The sequence below is a fragment of the Takifugu flavidus genome, chromosome 16, assembly GCF_003711565.1.
Source record: "Takifugu flavidus isolate HTHZ2018 chromosome 16, ASM371156v2, whole genome shotgun sequence".
Classification (NCBI taxonomy): domain Eukaryota; kingdom Metazoa; phylum Chordata; class Actinopteri; order Tetraodontiformes; family Tetraodontidae; genus Takifugu; species Takifugu flavidus.
The window spans coordinates 13,341,988-13,360,975 of record NC_079535.1 but is presented as its reverse complement, the minus strand read 5'-3'; the positions used below and the strand labels follow the sequence as shown (position 1 = coordinate 13,360,975).

Sequence of the window (18,988 nt, the reverse complement as noted above, 5' to 3'; positions counted from 1 at the left end):
GAGCAAGCAGAACTTTGTTTCGGTCGCTTGTTCTCGACCTCCTTAGATCTTCACCAGATGCTAGCGCTCATGCTAACAGCTCACGATTTGGATCCGTTTCTACCGGTCGAAGGTCAGCAAATGAATGTGAAGGGAGTTCGTCCGTGATCCTCATTAGTTTGTCCAGCTTCTTCAGTCAGGATGAGGCGGTTTGGTGCGCAGGCGACTGGAGCAGATGAAGTTCTCCTCTGCGACTCAAACTTTTGGTCATTCGAAGCTGGTTTCAAGCTACAGATAAAAGAGAAGTAAAGAGAAAAAAACAGCCCGAATTTGCTGCTGGCCTTGAAGAACGAATCCTCCAGAAGCTTCTCTTCTTCTGGGGTAAATATCCTCTGCCCACTCAGGGATGATGAGAGCCTGCAAGAAAAGTTTGAACGATTCTTCAGGAGGACGAAGACTGTTCTTCAGAAGCAGCTTCCCACGTTGCTGAGGCAATTTTACATAAAGTATAAATGACGTTTGTGATCTACTGTCCCTGAGAAGGCGAAGGAGGCAGCTCTCCTGCCTCTGCGCCATATTCCAGAACCAGGCAGCTTCAGTGCTGCTGTGTGTCTGTTGTTCTGTGGTTTCTGTCAGTGTCGCTGTTGTGGGTGAGCCGCCATTAGCCAGCGGGGGGGCGCAGATCTTCTCCAGCGCAGCCGTCAGTCAGAGGCTCCTCCAGCTGCTGCAGGGCCCCACGCGCATTCTCTCCACGGTCCGAATCAATGAGTCCTGTGCGCGCTGCGTTCTCGCCCTACTGTGGAAGAAGTGTGGTTATGCCCCCCCCCGCGCAGCCTGCACCATTTTACGCGCCTTTATTGTTTCCATTTTATGGCAGCATGAAATAGGCTATCGATTCAACTCGTCCAATTTCAACTTTGGCCGAGATTGGATTTTTTTTCCTTTCTTTTTTCTGAACGAGCTGGGCAGGGCGTGAGCGGCGCGAGGATCACAGAGGATCACAGAGGATCACAGGATCTGTGCCTCGCAGGTCGGAGTGCGCACAGCAGCGCGCCTCTGTGATTCATCCGCATTTTCCAGACGCTGCGCAGGTGGCGGAGGAGAGGACGCGGCGGAGGGAGGACGGAGGATCGAGTGCGCGCAGAACGCTCCCCACCTAAGGATCGGACGCTCTTCCCTCCTCGCGCCTCAGCCGCCGCTTCGGGCTCCGTTTGGCGCAGCTGATGCCTGCGTCTTCCTCCGCGGAAGTCAAACTTTGTAGAAACGCTTCTGCGCTCCGCTCGCGCCGCCTCCTGCGCCGCCGCGGACCCCAGCTCCTCTGGATCCAAGTAGCTGCGATCTTTTCGCTGCTGATTTCGGTGCCCGTTTGAACAGAGGGGGCTTTTATTGCCGCACACCCTCCTCCTCCTCCTCCTCCTCCTCCTCCTCCTCCTCCCGCCGCCACCAGCAGCACTCGGCGGGATCGCGTCTGTTGGCGTTCATGTCGCGCTCCGTGATGGACCTGCTCGGACTCTACCTGCTGCAGCTGCTCCTCTTTGGTAAGTTCTCCACTTCTTCCCTCTCGGCTCAACTTGTGCGGGTGGACGCGGCTCTGCGGGGGGAGGCTGCGGAGCCTCCCGCCGCTGCTCCCGTGCGCGTTTCTCACACTTCGTCGTCACTTCTTTATTTCCCGCAACACGAGCCGCTCGTCCTCGTGCGGACGATTCTGGTCACAGACGTGCAGAAATTCCTCAACTCGGAAGATGTTTGCACGCTTTTTCTGTTTTTCTGCCCCTTCGCGGAACGTTTTTGCTGTTTTCATAAGTTCGTGCGTGTATTCAACTACAGCGAGAACAGGCGCAAATTGAACCAATTATACTGAGGACACACGCGCCGCGGCTGCCGCCCCCGCCGCTAATGATGCAGGAAGAAGAAACGCGTGTGCGCGCGTGCTGAGATATGTGGGGCGCGCGGAGCACCTGCCCATCTCAGGTGAACCGGCGCGTGAGAGCAGGGGGCGGAGCCAGGGGGCAGCTGATTTGACATGCATGAAACTGCCTAGAAGAGCGTGTGAACTCAGCTGTACACACACACACACACACACACACCCCTCTGTGTTTCAAATTCATCTGTGATGCAAACTCATCCTGATTCTGTCCTGCACAATTCCCCTCACCATGGAAACGGGAAGCCTCCCTGCAGCAGATGGGATGTATGGATGGAGGTCTGTGTTTAAAGCCTTGGCGACGCCGCTGCCTGACGCCGTTTCCCCCTCTGCCGCGGCGACTGGCGCCGCTCGCCGCTCGCCGAGCCCCCTGGAGGCAGCCTCTGTCAGGCCAAGCTGCTCCGTCACCTTGAACCCTGAACACTTTCTCATCTTCTCCTTTTTCACATCTCATGTAAAATCCGCGTCTGTGGCAGCGGCGCCGTCACAGGAGACGTGAGGGTGGAGGAGGAAGCTGCTCGTCCTTTCTCTGCAGATACTCTCACCTTGTCAGTGTGTGTGTGTGTGTGTGTGTGAGAGAGAGAGAGAGAGAGAGAGAGAGAGAGAGTGGATCATCTTTCCTTTAAAGATGTGCTAACTTGTGCTGCTGGTGTCTGTGATCATGGCAAATATCCAACAGTCTCTCAGAAATCCCCCATTTGTTGCTGTTTCCTGGTTTTGTGGGGGCAGTTTGTCTCTTGTTGGTGCTTTAGCTGCTTTTATCTGTGGTCTTTAGGCAGAAAACCTACCCCCCCGGGGCTCCGTACCGGCTGAAGGGAATTTGTTGTTCTGTGTTGGGTCCGATCAGCCAAAGGTTGCTGGTTCAAATATTGCTGCCGGGTTCCAAAAGCCCCTTTGTTGATTTGTTGTGATGACAACATAACTCCAACGTTCTTGGAGCTGTTGAGGGCTTCTGCCAGATTGCCCGTGAGCACTCGGGCAGCAGCCCCCTCCGGCTCTGATTGGTCCGTGTGTTTGTCTGCAGCCGAATGTGCTGCTGCTGCAAATGAAGCGCTGCTCGGCCTGGTCCGGGCTCCCGGCCGTGCCCGTGGCTCCCGGCCGTGCCCGTGGCTCCCGGCCGTGCCCGTGGCTCCCGGCCGTGCCCGTGGCTCCCGTGCGACCACGCACACGTCCACGTGATGGGGCCGTGGTCGCCGTGGTCGCTGGCGCACGTTGTCTCCCGACGCTCCCAAAGGAAAAAAGCCCCGCGAGGCAAACGAGCGTGTGCCGCTTCAGTGCTGATCTGTGTGTGTGGTGACAATGTTCGCAATCATCCCAGTAATTAGCCGACCGGATTCATCTGCTTATTATTCTTCTCTAATTGCTCGCTGGACGCGGCCTCGCTCGGCCGTTTACACGGGGATGAATTCTGGTTCCTCTGCAGAGGCGATAATCATAAAGGTCCCACAACGCCCCCCCATGTGTGTGTGTGTGTGTGTGTGTGTGTGTGTGTGTGTGTGTGTGTGTGTGTGTTACACCCGGGCTCCCCACACCGGTGGATGTTCCCATCTGTCCTCAGGGGGGGCAGGACTACACCCTGGACTGGTCACCAGTCCATCACTGGGGGACACACAAACCACACAGAATGTCCTCTGCTGGGATTGAACCAAGAACCTTGCGTCTGTGTCCTGATGAAGCCGCCAGTCCAGGCGAAGAGATTTCTCTCCTCACTCTCATCACAGACTAAACGGGATCTGAAGCCTCCAGATTGCTGAACACTTCTGTGTCTTTTGGAGAGACGACCTTCTGGAGACCTTCAGCTGCATCCTCACCGTTCTGCCACAGATGATTCATTTGAATCTGAACTTTACATTCAGACTCTCTCCCTGCTGGGGGCCGCTCACGTCCAGAGGGAGGTGAGCGGTGCCGGTAGGATGATGATTATTGACCACAAGGGGGCAGAAGCGAGCGGACGCGCTGCATGTGAGTGAAGCTCCGGTTTCCTGGTGGCGTGACGGATCATCTGCTCCTCAGCCTGTTCTCCTCCCTCCTGTTGTTACCGTTGTTGCTGTCGCTGTGAGTGGACCGACGACAGCTCCAAACGCGCCTGCGGACCAGTTTTGCTAATTCTGCATTCGCTTTAATGATATTCGCTGCCCCCAAGAAATAAACCAAATAAACTACATTCAATTTACAATCACGCTCATGCAAGCTTGAGGAATATTCAGGCGGCTAATTCACATCTTAGCTCGTCTTTGTGTTTTCAACTCATTAATTTGTTGCTTCTGGGTCGACAGGAAATTCACCAAAACACCAAAAACAAAGGATTTTTATTCTTTATTTATTCGGCTGCAGTTCCATGAAGAAATCGTTCGTTCGTTCGTTCGTTCGTTCGTTCGTTCGTTCCTTCCTTCCTTCTTCCTTCCTTCCTTCCTTCCTTCCTTCCTTCCTTCCTTCCTTCCTTCCTTCCTTCCTTCATTCCTTCCTTCATTCATTCCTTCATTCACTCATTCATGCTCTTTGAATTCCTGAATATTCCCTGCACATGTTGAATTCATGCCGGCCCTCCTGATGGCTGCCTGTTCTCCTGGGTTCTCCTCGGTTCTCCTCCCGGTTCTCCTGGGTTCTCCTCCTGGTTCTCCTGGGTTCTCCTCCCGGTTCTCCTCGGAACGCTGTGCAGCTTTTCCGGGCCTGCTCCTCAGGGGTGCTGCCCGGCTCTCCTGATGGGTGTTCACGGGTCACCTGTTGCTCCTCAGGTGGAGATGCTGGAGAGGAGCCTGTCCTGATCTCCACTCGAGGGCTTCACATTTGCAGATATCATTTCCCGAAGCTCCATCCTGCTCTGATGGAATGATTGATGTCATTTATCAGCTGATTCTCCCCGTTTTGGGATCAGCGACTCACTTGAGTCTTTTTGATTAGACGCCGTTTCTGGCTGTTGTTCTCGGCCGTCTCCTCGCTGCTGTTATCTCTGCTGGGCTGAATTATACTGTATGTGTGAGGAGCAGATGGAGGTAATTACAGGCCATCGGGTGCAGAGAACAGAGCAGAATGAAGGGTGTAAGATGGAGATAAACATCCCTGGAAATAAAGGAAATCAGAATGCCTCTCTGGTGCCGGTTGGGATGATTTTCTAGGGAGAAAGCAAAGTGACAGTGCTCCTTATTATGTTAAAACCCTGTCATTTCCACCCGCTTTTGTTGAGGGGCCATTACGCCAGAGACAATTACCCTGCCTCTGCCACTCTGAAGGGATACGGCGTTTAGTGCCACTGTACTCCAGAGCCAGACGTTTAACTTTGTAATGAAAAGAAGGCGGCATGAGCAAAGACTGATGGGGGGGGGGGGGTAAAAGGCTGTAATTAATCTGAATCAAAAGTTTCAGAGTGGTGGAAGAAAATGTGTCAGAAAGTTGGGTCCTGGTATAATTTTGCCGGCACGTGGAGCCTTTGCGGCCTTTGAACTGGTCCATGCACGTGCACGGCTCGTGCACCGATGGACACGTGCACGGCCCCCCGGTGCAATAATAGCTGGTATTACTGATTCACTTCATGGAGCCGGAGGTGACGATAACGCACGGCGTCAGAATGCAAGGCTGCTCATTAATCACCATTCTGCTGCACACCTGTGCTCCAGCTCACCTTGGACGTCACATAATCCTCTGTTGCTAGGCGATAATGTTTACAGTAAATAAGCTCAGGTATCCAGTCACGAATGACTGGGAGGTTTTGGAGACGACCGCAGTTTCCCTCTGAACAACCTTGTTGTTGTGGTTGTTTATTATTGTTTCTATTTATTATCGATTACCGACGGAGCGGCCGAGTTTGTGAGACGATTCCCAGCGTTCCTCTGATTTCCGAGATAAAAAGGTTTATTTTAATGGAGCAAACCTCCTCCAGCCTGGCGGCAGCGCCAGCGTCTCGCCGCTCTCACCTTTCTAGTGGATCTCACAGCAGATGAGAACGCAGCAGGAGGCGGAGCTGGACGACCCGTCTGGGCCCGAGATGAGTGGGCTGACGTCCTGCGGCCTCTCCTGGGGGGGCGCCTGAATCTGGAGAGCTGATTGGTTTCCAAGCGCAGCCGCAAATTCAGCTGGGTTGCTGTGCTGAGCGGACTGGGCCAGAAACGGGCCAGGACTCGGACGGGTCAGAGCCAGGCTGTCGGGGGGGCGGGGGGGGGGGCGTTCCCAACAGCCTGTCTCAGATGTGTGCCAGATAACATTCACGAGGCCTAATGAAAAGGCTCCTCGCTCGCCCGCTCCTCGCTCTCTCGTGTGGCGTCTGCTGCCACGCGATCAGCTGATCGTTTGTCCCGACACGTTTCGCGTCATCGCCCGAGCAGATGGACGGAAATCTGGAAGCTGATCAGGACCGTGTGAAGATCCAGTAAAAGAATCCGCCTGTTGGCAGGGGAGAGGTGCTGGGTTCTGTTTTGTCTGATTTCCCAGAATGTTTATCGAGTCACTTCTGACTCGTTCCTCACATCAGCCAAACGTCCCGTGGCCTGGAACCGGGCCGGACGGGTCACAGAACCACTGAAGGACTGAAGGAAGATGGTGGGGTCGCTGATGTCAGAGGTCAAGTGCACCGTGGCTCAGGCCCAGAGTGGTCCTGGACCAGCTGAGCTCAGGCTGGTCCTGGACCAGCTGAGCCCAGAGATCTGCTGGTCTTGGCTGATCCAGGCTGATCCTGGACCAGCTGACCCAGAGATCAGCACGGCCGCTGAAGTTTGTTCTTATTTGCTGATAGATTAGAACTTTGACTGGAAGGAGCCCAAATGTTCTGGTGTCGAGGTTCTATCGGAGCGGCGGCCTGTAAATGCTAACGTGACCCAGCTTTTAGCTGCGAGCGGAGTTGAAGTGGCGCTCTTAAACTGCCCTGCGGCTTCAGACGCAGGTGAGCAGCAGCGTCTTCTGTCTCCATGGATCACCTGTGGTTAGCGGAGCTCTTCTCCCCCTCCTGCACAATCTAAATATAGATTTTAACGATTTATTTCAAGGGGGATTTGGGTGACTGGCGTGCGGTGATGCGGCGTTAGCTGTGGAACTGGGATTATCGGTAGAACCCTTTCTCAGAAGCGGAGCCGTTGTCACGCGTCGCCACTGCTGCAGCGCCGTCGAACACGTGCAACAGCCACGCGCACGTGCAACAGCCACGCGCACGTGCAACAGCCACGCCCACAAGGCCGATCTTGTCACCCTGAAATCAGCGTTAGATTAGTTGGCCTGATAAACTGGGCTGGAAATGGGATTCAACAACGGTGAAATTGGGCCTTTTTCCTGCGAGGATTCAATTTCCTCAGGTTTCCCGTCATCGTCTCGGTGACAAATCCGCCTCTCTTTGTCTCTCCTGTGAATAAATTGCGATTAGACGCCGGGTGTGATGCTGGTGAGCCGTCAATCAGAGCTGGAGTGTTAAAGAGGCTTTACTCCGCTCTCATTCTGAACAATAGACAGTTAACACAGATATTGATTCCTATTTATATGCTCATCCAGTCCGGCTGCCAGTCCATTAATAAACTGGCAGCCGCTCGGAGGGAAGCTGCTCGGAGGCTTTTCTGGAAACATTGACGGAGCTCCTGCAGCTCCTCCAGCTCCTCCAGTTCCTGCAGCTCCTCCAGCTCCTCCAGCTCCTCCAGCTCCTGCAGCTCCTCCAGCTCCTCCAGCTCCTGCAGCTCCTCCAGCTCCTCCAGTTCCTGCAGCTCCTCCAGCTCCTGCAGCTCCTGCAGCTCCTCCAGCTCCTCCAGCTCCTCCAGCTCTCCAGCTCCTGCAGCTCCTCCAGCTCCTCCAGCTCCTCCAGCTCCTGCAGCTCTCCAGCTCCTGCAGCTCCTCCAGCTCCTCCAGCTCCTGCAGCTCCTGCAGCTCCTCCAGCTCCTCCAGCTCCTGCAGCTCCTGCAGCTCCTGCAGCTCCTCCAGCTCCTGCAGCTCCTGCAGCTCCTCCAGCTCCTGCAGCTCCTCCAGCTCCTCCAGCTCCTGCAGCTCCTCCAGCTCCTCCACCTCCTCCAGCTCCTGCAGCTCCTCCAGCTCCTCCAGCTCCTCCAGCTCCTCCAGCTCCTCCAGCCAATTAACACCAGCATCCTCTGCTAAATAGATCCTCGTCTCTGTGGGAAATTGAAAACATCTTTATTCCAGTGTTATCTGTGACAGATCGCTGTGTTTGTGCGCTCGGCGCCACTTTGGGTTTTTTGGGCTGATGAGGCGACGGAGGCGACGGGGAGTAATAAGAGCTGCAGATTTAGTTGTGAAGGGAATCAACGCCCACGTGTGTCTAAACAGGAGCCCAGAGGGAGAGAACGAGGAGCTGAACATCTCCAACACGGCTCCTTCAGATGGGAGAAGCCGGCCGCTCCGGCTCCGTCTCGCACGAGCTCCTTTATTTAAAGGGTGTTTACGTCGAGGACGCGGTCCCTCACGTGCACAGACGCCCGTCTGCGTCACGGCGTTGGGCCGCAGTGAGATCAAAGAGTGACGCAGAAGAAGACGAGGATGGAAAATCTCAGGAGTCTCCTCCAGAGCTCCGCTGGCTCGTCTTCCACCTGCAGCCTTCATGCAGCCTTCATGCAGGTTTGATGCAGGTTTGATGCAGCTCTTCACCGCGTCCATCCCCCCCATCATTGATCTCCGCTCCACGCCGCCCCAGGCCGCCCCAGGCCGCCCCCCGACCCGCTGCCATTGATTTAAGGTCGGCGCTGCCAGTGACGCTGACCTTTCCCGGATTTCAATTATTTGATAATCCACTGCATCATCTGTCTGCCAGACGCTCAGGTCTTAAATCCGCCAGCAGCTCAGGCGGCGCCGCTCACGTGATCAAAGCTGAACCTCTTTCATGGCGTCCACAGGTGAGGGCTGAGGTCACGAAGGTCACCAGAGACGACAGGAAGTACGCCAGTGAGGAAACGTGAACCTGTCCTCAAAGACAACCTGAGTGGCTGTCCTCACCTGTTGGACCATTAACCTGAGCAAAGCCGGGGTCACGGGGTCACGGGGTCACGTCCCCGCTGCCGAACAACTCGCCGCCTTCTGCAGCAGCTGGAATGAGACGGTAGCGTGGAGCTGAGGAGGAAACTCTCCCGTGGGCCACAGCTCTTCTGCAGCACCCGCCATGTTGACCCACCGCTCGGGACGGCACCGGGACGCCACCGGGACGCCATCGGGACGCCACCGGGACGCCACCAGGACGCCATCGGGACGCCAGCGCCGCTGAGCGTGCGGCCGTGAACGCCGTCACCGTGAATTCATCCCGCTGCCGTTCAGGTCAATGTTTGCGCTTGGCAATTAGCGGCCGTCTGCCCCTCGGGCGGCGCGATATCGAGCGTGGAGCGTTTGTTTGTGTCTCTGTTTACAGTCTGGATGATGGTATCGCGGCGCGGCAGGAAACTGCGTCATTACGCCGCAGCTGTTTGTCCACAACATAATACCTCAGGAGATTCCCGATTATCTCCCGGCGGCCTGCGTGTCCGGCGGCAGATAACACACATCCAGACACATTTTCCTGCCCTTGACACACTCGTGATCTGAAGTCACTGTAAAGGGACGCAGGTGAATCACATTTGAATGTTTCTGCGTCTGACGGCGCCTCTTCCTCGACTGAGGGACGCGTTTAGGCTGCAGAACGTCTGGAGTTTGGAGCTCAGCCGGCGGCACAAAATAGGGTTTTGGGGTCTTTTAGCTGAAAACAGCTTCCTGCTGTGTCGGACAGCTGAACAATGGCCCGAAACTGTGCGCAAAGCTGCGCGGAGCTGAGCGGAGCTGAGCGGAGCTGATAATTCTGTGTAGGTTCATCATTCAGAGCGACTGCTTTGATGCTGTTTGCACATTGTTATTCTTCACTTTGGGATTATAAAACGTAGATTAGAGCCAATTATGTGAAAGTTTCCACAGAATTATGAGATAAATGTGTTTGGAGAATTAAAAGTCCAGGAGATTTATTACAATATTTCAGTTCCAGAAGTCTGTCAAACGTTGTTTGGGCTCGTTAAGCTACTTTTGTGCTGCCAGTTTTGGGCTCAGATGATTTGACTGGACCACCAACGGTCCGGATCTGGAGCCGTTCACACATGTTCCTAGCCAAACAGTCGTGAACGGAACCACGCTGAGGTCTTTAGCGAAGCTCGTGAGCTGAGGGTTTTTCCTGCCTCATTTGGGTTCTGGACTCACAGTACTTCCTCTCTCTGTGTGCGTCAACGAGGCGGACGCCATGCAGCACTGATCCCAGAGCAGCACGTGGCGCTTGGCTAGCATGTTCAGCTACGCTTGGGTCCCCTTCCTGCTGGCCTCCCTGGTTGTGTCTCCCAGACGGGAGCTGCCCGCTCATCCGTTGGCCTGTCTGCTGACTCGTTAGGAGCCACGTCGGCCTTGTTAGCGAGCCCGCCGATCCGTGGCCGTAAACCTGCGCGGAGGCGTGGAGGCTCCCGAGCCGCGGAGCAGCGCGCTCGTCTGATCCGTGGCCCAGCGCCCGAGCGCGCCGTCACTCCGCAGACACTTCCATTACTGCTGCCGTTAACAGAAGCTTGGCCGGCCCGGATCATCAAGTCAGCGTTTCCTCGCTGTTTGAGCCCCCAAAGCCAACTGCCACCTGCAAACAGGTGCTCAGGCTGTTTCCTTTACAATATTGGAGCGGGTCCTGATGGTTTTGTGTAATGACCCCCGACGCAATGGCCTGCTCCTACGTTTAAAAGCACCTCAGCGCTCTGATCTCCCACCCTCCTCTCACGCTCTCCGGACTGCAGGATTTAATATCCTGGATTGTTAAACTGCTGCTGGTTTTGCTGGTTTGTCTCCAGTATTTGCTGTAATCACCCCTCGTGGACTCCAGTTGATGTTGATCAGTAAAAAGCCTGAAGGAAACCACAGCAGAGGAGATGATTCACTGGAGCCCCTGGGAAGTATTAGCATCATCACTTTTATTATCATCACACTAATGACGGTTCCTGTTGGGTACAAGAGTGAGGTCATTACATGTTCAACACATGTAACGTGTTTAATGAGCCGTGACAAACGGCATGGAAACAGGATTATTGCTCGTGTTCATCGTTTGCGTCACGTTTGGAATATTATAGAATTTCTCGGGAAGCTCAGGCAGCTCTGGCCGTCCCAAGGCTGCTGGTCTGTAAATAAAGGGACACTGGGATCTGGAAATAGAAGCGGCTGGATGCTGGTGGAGCTGAGAAGAAGGGATGAAACGAGCCAGTGTGACTGTTGGAGGGATTAAAAGGCCACTCGGGGGTTGAACCACAGGCAGAGCAACAGTGAGATGAAGAAATTGAGTTAAGAGAAAGAAGACAAGATTAATTATCTTATTTCCAGCAGCAGATCTAATTCACGCTGCTGTCAGCACTCTTGAACCTCTCGCTGGCTTTTGTTATCAGCTTTGCCTGTTAGATTTACTGTCATATGTACTCAGGGTATATAAATATCCACTCGGACAGCAGCTCTCTTGTTTGCTCTCCTGCTTTTCTTTCATTGCGCCAGCAGCCGGATATCTGTTGCTATGCTATTAGCGAGCATGCAGCAGATAGCAGAGATGGCAGGTGGGTCTGTAAACACGGCATCTGTGTGGGGCTGTGATGCCAAACAGTGGTGGAGGGGGCAGGTGGGGGGGGGCAGGTGGAGGGGAAGAGAGGCTGCCCGGGAGACAGCGATGAATGTGTGATCATGGAGGTCAGAGCCTCTTCAGGGTGGGATCTGAGCTCTGTGTGTGTGTGTGTGTGTGGGGGGGGGGGGGGCAGGGACCTGCACTCCGGTTGCTTGTGTTCTCTCCAGTTTCTCTGGGCTTGAGCGTCGGAGGAGAGAGGGAAGATGGGTTGAGGCGGCAGGGAGTCTCCGATTAGCGCAGTGAACCGTGCTCTTGTTTTGGCTCCTCGTGGACGCTACTAAAGCTCTCCTGCTTCCCCACAGCACTTTTTTAGCCTGAGTATTTTTCTGAGAGGTTAACCACCCTCCTCCTCCCTTTCCCCCTCTGCCTCTCCGCTCCCACAGTGGCTGTTTAACCATTTTGGGCGTTCGTCTTCACCTCTCGGATATTTACAGCGGCTCCATTTGATCCATACGATCCCTCCTCATTACCCCCCCGCCACTGTCGCTTAAAGCCACCGGCGCTTTGATCCAGCCACCACAAAAGCCTCTGGAACACTTAAAAGTCTCCTCGCGACTGTTCGGCTGGCGGATGTGTGAGCGCGATCGTTAGCAATAAGTGCTAATTTCACATAATTGATTTCTCTCTCGGTTCCTTTTATTGGAATTCAAAAGAACTTGATTGAAGTTCTCGTCTGTGTTTTCCAATTGACATTATATCTTTCATCGACCCATGAGAGTAGAAATGTCTGCTTCAAATATCAAAGCACGATGAAGTAAAGCCGGGACGATATGAAGCCTTTTCATGCTGACGCTTCTTTCATTGGTTTTCCAGGCTTTTCCAGGATGGGAGGTCTAAACAGTTATAGAACAAAAGCTCGCGTCAAAGAAGTGAATTCAGGCAAAAACCGTTTTGATGGGTGGCTGTTAAATGTGTTCAACATTTAGTATGTTGACATGAGAGAAAAGGCGTTAAGATCAAAGGGAGTTTGGTTAGAATCCGACATGATCCGCCCATCTTCCCGATATTAGAATGAGGAGCTCCACTTTAGCCGGCTGGGTCTTCAAGGTGCCTTTAATCAAAGCACTCGGAGGCAAATTCCCCAGAGACGCTGATCCGTTGTTGTGGCGACCTGCTGCAGCGGGAAAAATGGTGGAATTGGCACCAACGCACAGGGATGCTGATTCATTCCCGCTGCTCCAGACTACCGCAGCCTCCTCCGACATCCTTTTCCATGCTTGTGATCAAATATCCCTGGACGTGCACGAGCCGTGCGTGATGTGTCTGTGCTCGTCTTTGCCACAGACGTTCCTCTGTTGGGTCTGCTTCTCCTTCCACACACATCAGTACAGGGAAAAATGTGGAATTCCCGTCGCCGCTCCTGTTGCCACCTGAAGGCTGCGCGACTCTTCCTCTCGTTCCCTGGACCGACGCTCCGAACAGCAGCGGAAATCCAGCTGCTGCTCGTTGAGATGCAAACACTCGGCCAGCTGTGACATTAGCAGCACGGCACCGCACATCTGGGAACCTTTGGAATTGGGTCCTGCCTGTTTCCCAGGAAGTCCAGATGTGAGGAGTCTTCTCCTGGGGGGGGGGGGGTCAAAGGTCACACGCACGTCTGCACCATGAGCGTCATCACTGAAGACAACATCAGCCCATCTCACCTTCATCCATATTCCATTTCTAAAACCCAGGATCAGCTTTTCCTCCCCACCAACCGTCTGGATCTTTTCCATATTAAACCCATCTTTTAGCTCTAATTCCATCACTGGGATTGACAGGAAGAGCTGCTCTCTTCTGCACGGTTGGAATCTTTTACAGGTTTCATTTAGTTCCTGTGAATCTGCTCATTAATTATCAAAGCGTGGTGGTGAGTTGGAGCCATGAGCGGGGATGTGATGCTAATTTGGAGCAATTAGGTGATTACGCTCATGAATGTGGCCTGACATTTTGCTGGAAGACACCGAGAGATTAACGGAACGATGAACTTTGGGGATTAAAAACTGAATCTGGAAAAGAGGCAGAAAGACTCCGGCTGGCAGCAGCTGCCTCCATAAACAGGAGCCCCCGATCAGGCTGAAGGCTCCACCTTCATCAGGCTGCAGCAACATCTGCAGCTCCCTCAAACATCTGCAGCTCCCACGAACATCTGCAGCTCCCACGAACATCTGCAGCTCCCACAACATCTGCAGCTCCCTCAAACATCTGCAGCTCCCACGAACACCTGCAGCTTCCACAAACACCTGCAGCTTCCACAACATCTGCAGCTCCCACAAACATCTGCAGCTCCTACAAACATCTGCAGCTCCCACAAACATCTGCAGCTCCCACGAACATCTGCAGCTCCACAAACACCTGCAGCTCCCACAAACATCTGCAGCTCCCTCAAACATCTACAGCTCCCTCAAACATCTGCAGCTCCCACGAACATCTGCAGCTCCCACAAACACCTGCAGCTCCCACAAACACTGCAGCTCCCACAAACATCTGCAGCTCCCACGAACATCTGCAGCTCCCACAAACACCTGCAGCTCCCTCAAACACCTGCAGCTCCCACAAACATCTGCAGCTCCTACAAACATCTGCAGCTCCCACAACATCTGCAGCTCCCACGAACATCTGCAGCTCCTACAAACACCTGCAGCTCCCACAAACATCTGCAGCTCCCACGAACATCTGCAGCTCCCACAAACACCTGCAGCTCCCACGAACACCTGCAGCTCCCACAAACACCTGCAGCTCCCTCAAACATCTGCAGCTCCCACAAACATCTGCAGCTCCCACAAACATCTGCAGCTCCCACAAACATCTGCAGCTCCCACAACATCTGCAGCTCCCACAACACCTGCAGCTCCCACGAACATCTGCAGCTTCCACAAACATCTGCAGCTCCCACAAACATCTGCAGCTCCCACAAACACCTGCAGCTCCCACGAACATCTGCAGCTTCCACAAACATCTGCAGCTCCCACAAACATCTGCAGCTCCCACAAACATCTGCAGCTCCCACAAACACCTGCAGCTCCCACGAACATCTGCAGCTTCCACAAACATCTGCAGCTCCCACAAACACCTGCAGCTTCCACAAACATCTGCAGCTCCCACGAACATCTGCAGCTCCCACAAACATCTGCAGCTCCCACAAACATCTGCAGCTCCCACAAACACCTGCAGCTCCCACAAACACCTGCAGCTCCCACGAACACCTGCAGCTCCCACGAACACCTGCAGCTCCCACGAACACCTGCAGCTTCCACAAACACCTGCAGCTCCCACAACATCTGCAGCTCCCACAAACACCTGCAGCTCCCACGAACATCTGCAGCTCCCTCAAACATCTGCAGCTCCCACGAACATCTGCAGCTCCCTCAACATCTGCAGCTCCCACAAACACCTGCAGCTCCCACAAACACCTGCAGCTCCCACGAACATCTGCAGCTCCCACGAACATCTGCAGCTCCCACAAACATCTGCAGCTCCCACAAACATCTGCAGCTCCACAAACATCTGCAGCTCCACAAACATCTGCAGCTCCCAATGTTCCTTCAGAACTTGGAGCTGAAGAATAACACTGGAATAACATAATACTGGGACATCCATTCATTCAGTTCATTCATCCATCTATTCATTTATTTACATTTTTATAGTTTTATATTTATATTTTATATTTTTAATTTATTCTATTTTATTTCTTATTTTATTCTATTTTTATTATCTTTAATAGGTTTAATGGTGTGTAATGGTGGTGGGTAATTTTGTACAGTGCTGTATGTTTTTTTGGAGATGCTAATTTCCCTGATGGACCCCCCCTAAAGGGATCAATAAAGTACTCAATCAATCAATCATCAATCAATCAATCAATCAATCAATCAATCAATCAATCATCAATCAATCAATCAATCATCATCAATCATCAATCAATCAATCAATCAATCAATCAATCAATCAAGAAACCAGTGAAAAACAGGAGCAAATGACCGGAGTTCAACCACAGACGCTGTTGGTGCCAATCCGTCACCGTTTGGTGGATCCACAGTTTTAGTAACGTATCTATCATGGCGCCTCTTCTCCTCTGCCTTCTTAGCCCCCCTCCACCGTGCCCCCCCCCTTCACCGTGCCCCCCCCCTTCACCGTGCCCCCCCCCTCCACCGTGCACCCCCCTTCCCCCCAACAAGGATTGTATTTACAGTCTGAGTCCCTGCATTTGACCCTCCTCACAGTGATAAGGTTATGGACCTTCTGTGCTGCTGGTGGCTGCTTGCCCATCGCTGTCACACACACACACACGCACACACACACACACACACACGCACACACGCACACACACACACGCACACACGCACACACACACACACACACACACACACACACACACACACACACACAGCTGATTGCCCATTGGCTGTGAATTATGGCCTGACCTGTGGAACACGGGGACAGAGCTGTAATTAAGCGGCAGCGGCATCGTTCCTCTCCTCCACCTTATTCTTCTCGCTGTCTAACTTTCCATGACCTTCTCTCACATTACCCAGCTCTCCCCCCCTCCCTGCCCCCCTCCCTGCCCCCCTCCCTGCCCCGCCGGCTGCTGTCAGATCTCCCTCTTTCCTGTCTGCAGAGACATGATTGGTGGCTTTTATCGGGGTAAATCACAGCCCGCTCGCTGCAGAGACGCAGACTCGTCCCATTTGCTCAGATGAATTCGAGGTGTTGTTGGCTAGCAGATCATTTTTATCATTCTGACCAGCAGCTGGGATGATATTTACACCAGACAGGCACCTTAAATCCCAGTTACGGGATCTGTTGGCTCTCATCTGTACCGGCAGAACTTTTTAGCTAATCCTGGGCGGTCACTAGGGGGCAGCACACCTTGCGCTGGTTTCTGCCTCATTCCCAACTTGGATAAATCAAAGCTACATTTCTAGTTCACTCATCTGAACTAATATTTAGCAACACGTCGAGAAACTCTTTTGCTTTCCTGGTTCTTTCACAAAGGAACTCCACATCTTTTCAGTCTGGCTGATTTGTAGCAGCACTGGAGGCTGTCGGGGTTCCTCTGATCTCACCCGTACTCGCTCGCCTCACACCTGCCTGTCAATACCTGCTGGCATCACACACACTTTGTGTGTGTTCAGCAGTCGAACCACCTGCAGCGCGCAGCTCCTCCACGGGAAAGCATTACAATATTAAGATGGCTTTGAGGTGAACGACAGCTTTGACTGGAATTACGATTTCACTTTTTAGAAACAAGTTGCACAATTCTTTAGCACATAACACGACGGAGAGCAATGGAATGCTGGTTCGTCTCTGCTCCTGTCAGATCTGCTGTTTGGATTCCACCTACAGAACCTTGAAACGTCATATTTATCGAGTCAAAGTTGGAGTTAGACTGTGTTAAAAGCCTGAAAGCCTCAGTTTTATCTGCCTTCCAGGAGAGCTCAACGTTAGCAGTGCAGGCGTTAGCGCTCACTGGCGGAACATTACAGGAACTCCTCTTCTCACATGGTCGTCTCGGTGGTGGCGTCTCCACTCAGGGCCCTTCGGCGGCGCCACAAGCTTCCATCGTAGTCGTGTAATTGTTGTGCGACAGTTTGGAGCATGATGTCACCTGGGTGAGGCGGTTGTGTGTTGGTGGTGGTGCTGGATGCTACCAAAGAGAGGAGAAGGTGTCCTAAACCTGGAGCTGGTTTTGGTCATTTCTGACGACATCATATCCTGCTCCCCGGCGCCACCAGAGCAGGAACTCTGTTGTAAAAGTTCCCGGTCCCTCGAGGAAGGTTCCTGCCGTGGGGCTGTGCTCCTACGGCCCCGTACAATGACCCCATAGTTCCTGCAGAGGAAACGTTCCTCGTGATTCCTGCATGAAAAAGGGCGACACACCCGATTTATATGTGAGCTGCACCAGACAGAACCTGGATCAAAGTGTGGTTCTGCAGAATTAATTGGCTTCTTTGTGCTTTGCTAATCCCATCACTTCACATCGCAGTTGGGTCAGATTTCAATTAGTGGCTCAGCCAGCGGTGGCGTTCCGGTGGATCCGATTTAGAGAGGCAGGACTGGAGAAGCCACCTGTTGGGACCAGAGCCGGAGCTCAGGCGGCGCCGTTGGGACGGGAAACGCACGTTTCACTCAACGTTTAAGTGAGCGGATAATCTTCACACTTCATTATCTTGGAAAAGTGACAATTGGCGTCTCAGAACGTCGGCGGGTACATTTGCAGATCTTTCAAGATCTCGACCCGATTAACGACTCTGCCGTGAGGCTGAAACGGAAAGTGTCTCTTTGTTGATGAGTCTCGTCCGTTACTGCATCGATGTTGATGCTAACGTTCACGATGAAGCCTGACGAAGCCTCAGAGCTCTTGATGCTCGTCTGGATGATCAGCTGGGACCCATCGGACAGTAGATCCCAACCCTGCAAGTTACTCAGGTACCACACGTGTGTGTGTGTGTGTGTGGTGTGTGTGTGTGTGTGTGTGTGTGTGTGTGTGTGTGACACAAAGGGCCAATATTTAGCATATTTAGGTTTAGAATGAAAGTTGGCATCCGTGAGCATTTTCTTTGGTCTTTCAACCCACACACACACACACCCACACACACACACACACATACACACACACACACTCTCTTGTGGCGACAGCCCTCTCCCTCACATCCACATATCATATTAGGAGTCCTCAAGTGTGCTGTTTGATAAATCTTCCGCTTAAGTCTATTATCCATGGAATTCTCTGGTGGCGCGGAAAAGCTGCTTTGAAGTCTTCCACCCTCTTGCTGCTTATTCTTCAGTCTGAAAACACGGATGCGACTTGCCGCCTGCTCACCGCGGCGCTCCGTATTCCGCTCGCAGGGATCATTTTCAAAGTGTGTGTTGTGCATTTTAGAAAAAGTTCCGACGCGCGTTCCTACGACCAAGAGGAGGGAATTCTTCATTTGTTTTAGCTCCCAGCCGTCGCTCGTCGGGTTCATCTTCTTCAATCGGAGCGACCGGCGCCTCCATGGGCTCACGGTCCGGCTCCGTACGCATGCATGGGATGTGTTGATCAGCCACGTCTGGGTCCACCAGGGGGCGATAACCCCGTCCAGCTAATTAGTCCTGGATCACTCCTGTTTGACCTTTTACGTCACGGGCCGAGCGATCGATAGCTGAGTTAGCCGGAGGTAAATGGATGGCGTGTCAGGTGGCGAAGGGGAGCTGACACAACATAAACGCAATCACCTCGCCTCAAAATGAGGCCCGGAGATCCATTCGGGCGCCGGTTTGCAGCCTCAGCTTTGACCCAAAATCAAACGACGCCCATGAATAATGGAATAATGGAATAATGGAGGCAGGATGCTAACGTGCTGAGGCCGAGGGGAGAACTGGAGGTCTGGGCTCATGCTGGGGCACCTCAGGGCTCGGCCTTGGATGGGCTTCGTCCTGGTCGGTGCGTGTTTGAGGGTGACGTCAGAAATCCGAAGGTTTCCGAATCATCGTCAGCTTCCTCCACGCGGGACTCAACGCTCCAAGATGTTCCCTCTGTTCCCGTTTCCTGACCT

General features: G+C 53.3%; 1 protein-coding gene across 1 annotated transcript in view; it reads left to right on the top strand.

Annotated features, from left to right (window-relative positions):
- The first annotated feature begins 893 nt into the window (after positions 1–893).
- gfra4a (GDNF family receptor alpha 4a) overlaps positions 894–18,988 on the top strand; it is a 61,269-nt gene continuing 43,174 nt past the window's right edge. The window contains exon 1 of the mRNA XM_057058400.1: positions 894–1,517. Within this exon, the coding sequence (XP_056914380.1) occupies positions 1,460–1,517 (58 nt within the window). The 5' untranslated portion in view covers positions 894–1,459. The remainder of the gene's footprint in view (positions 1,518–18,988) is intronic.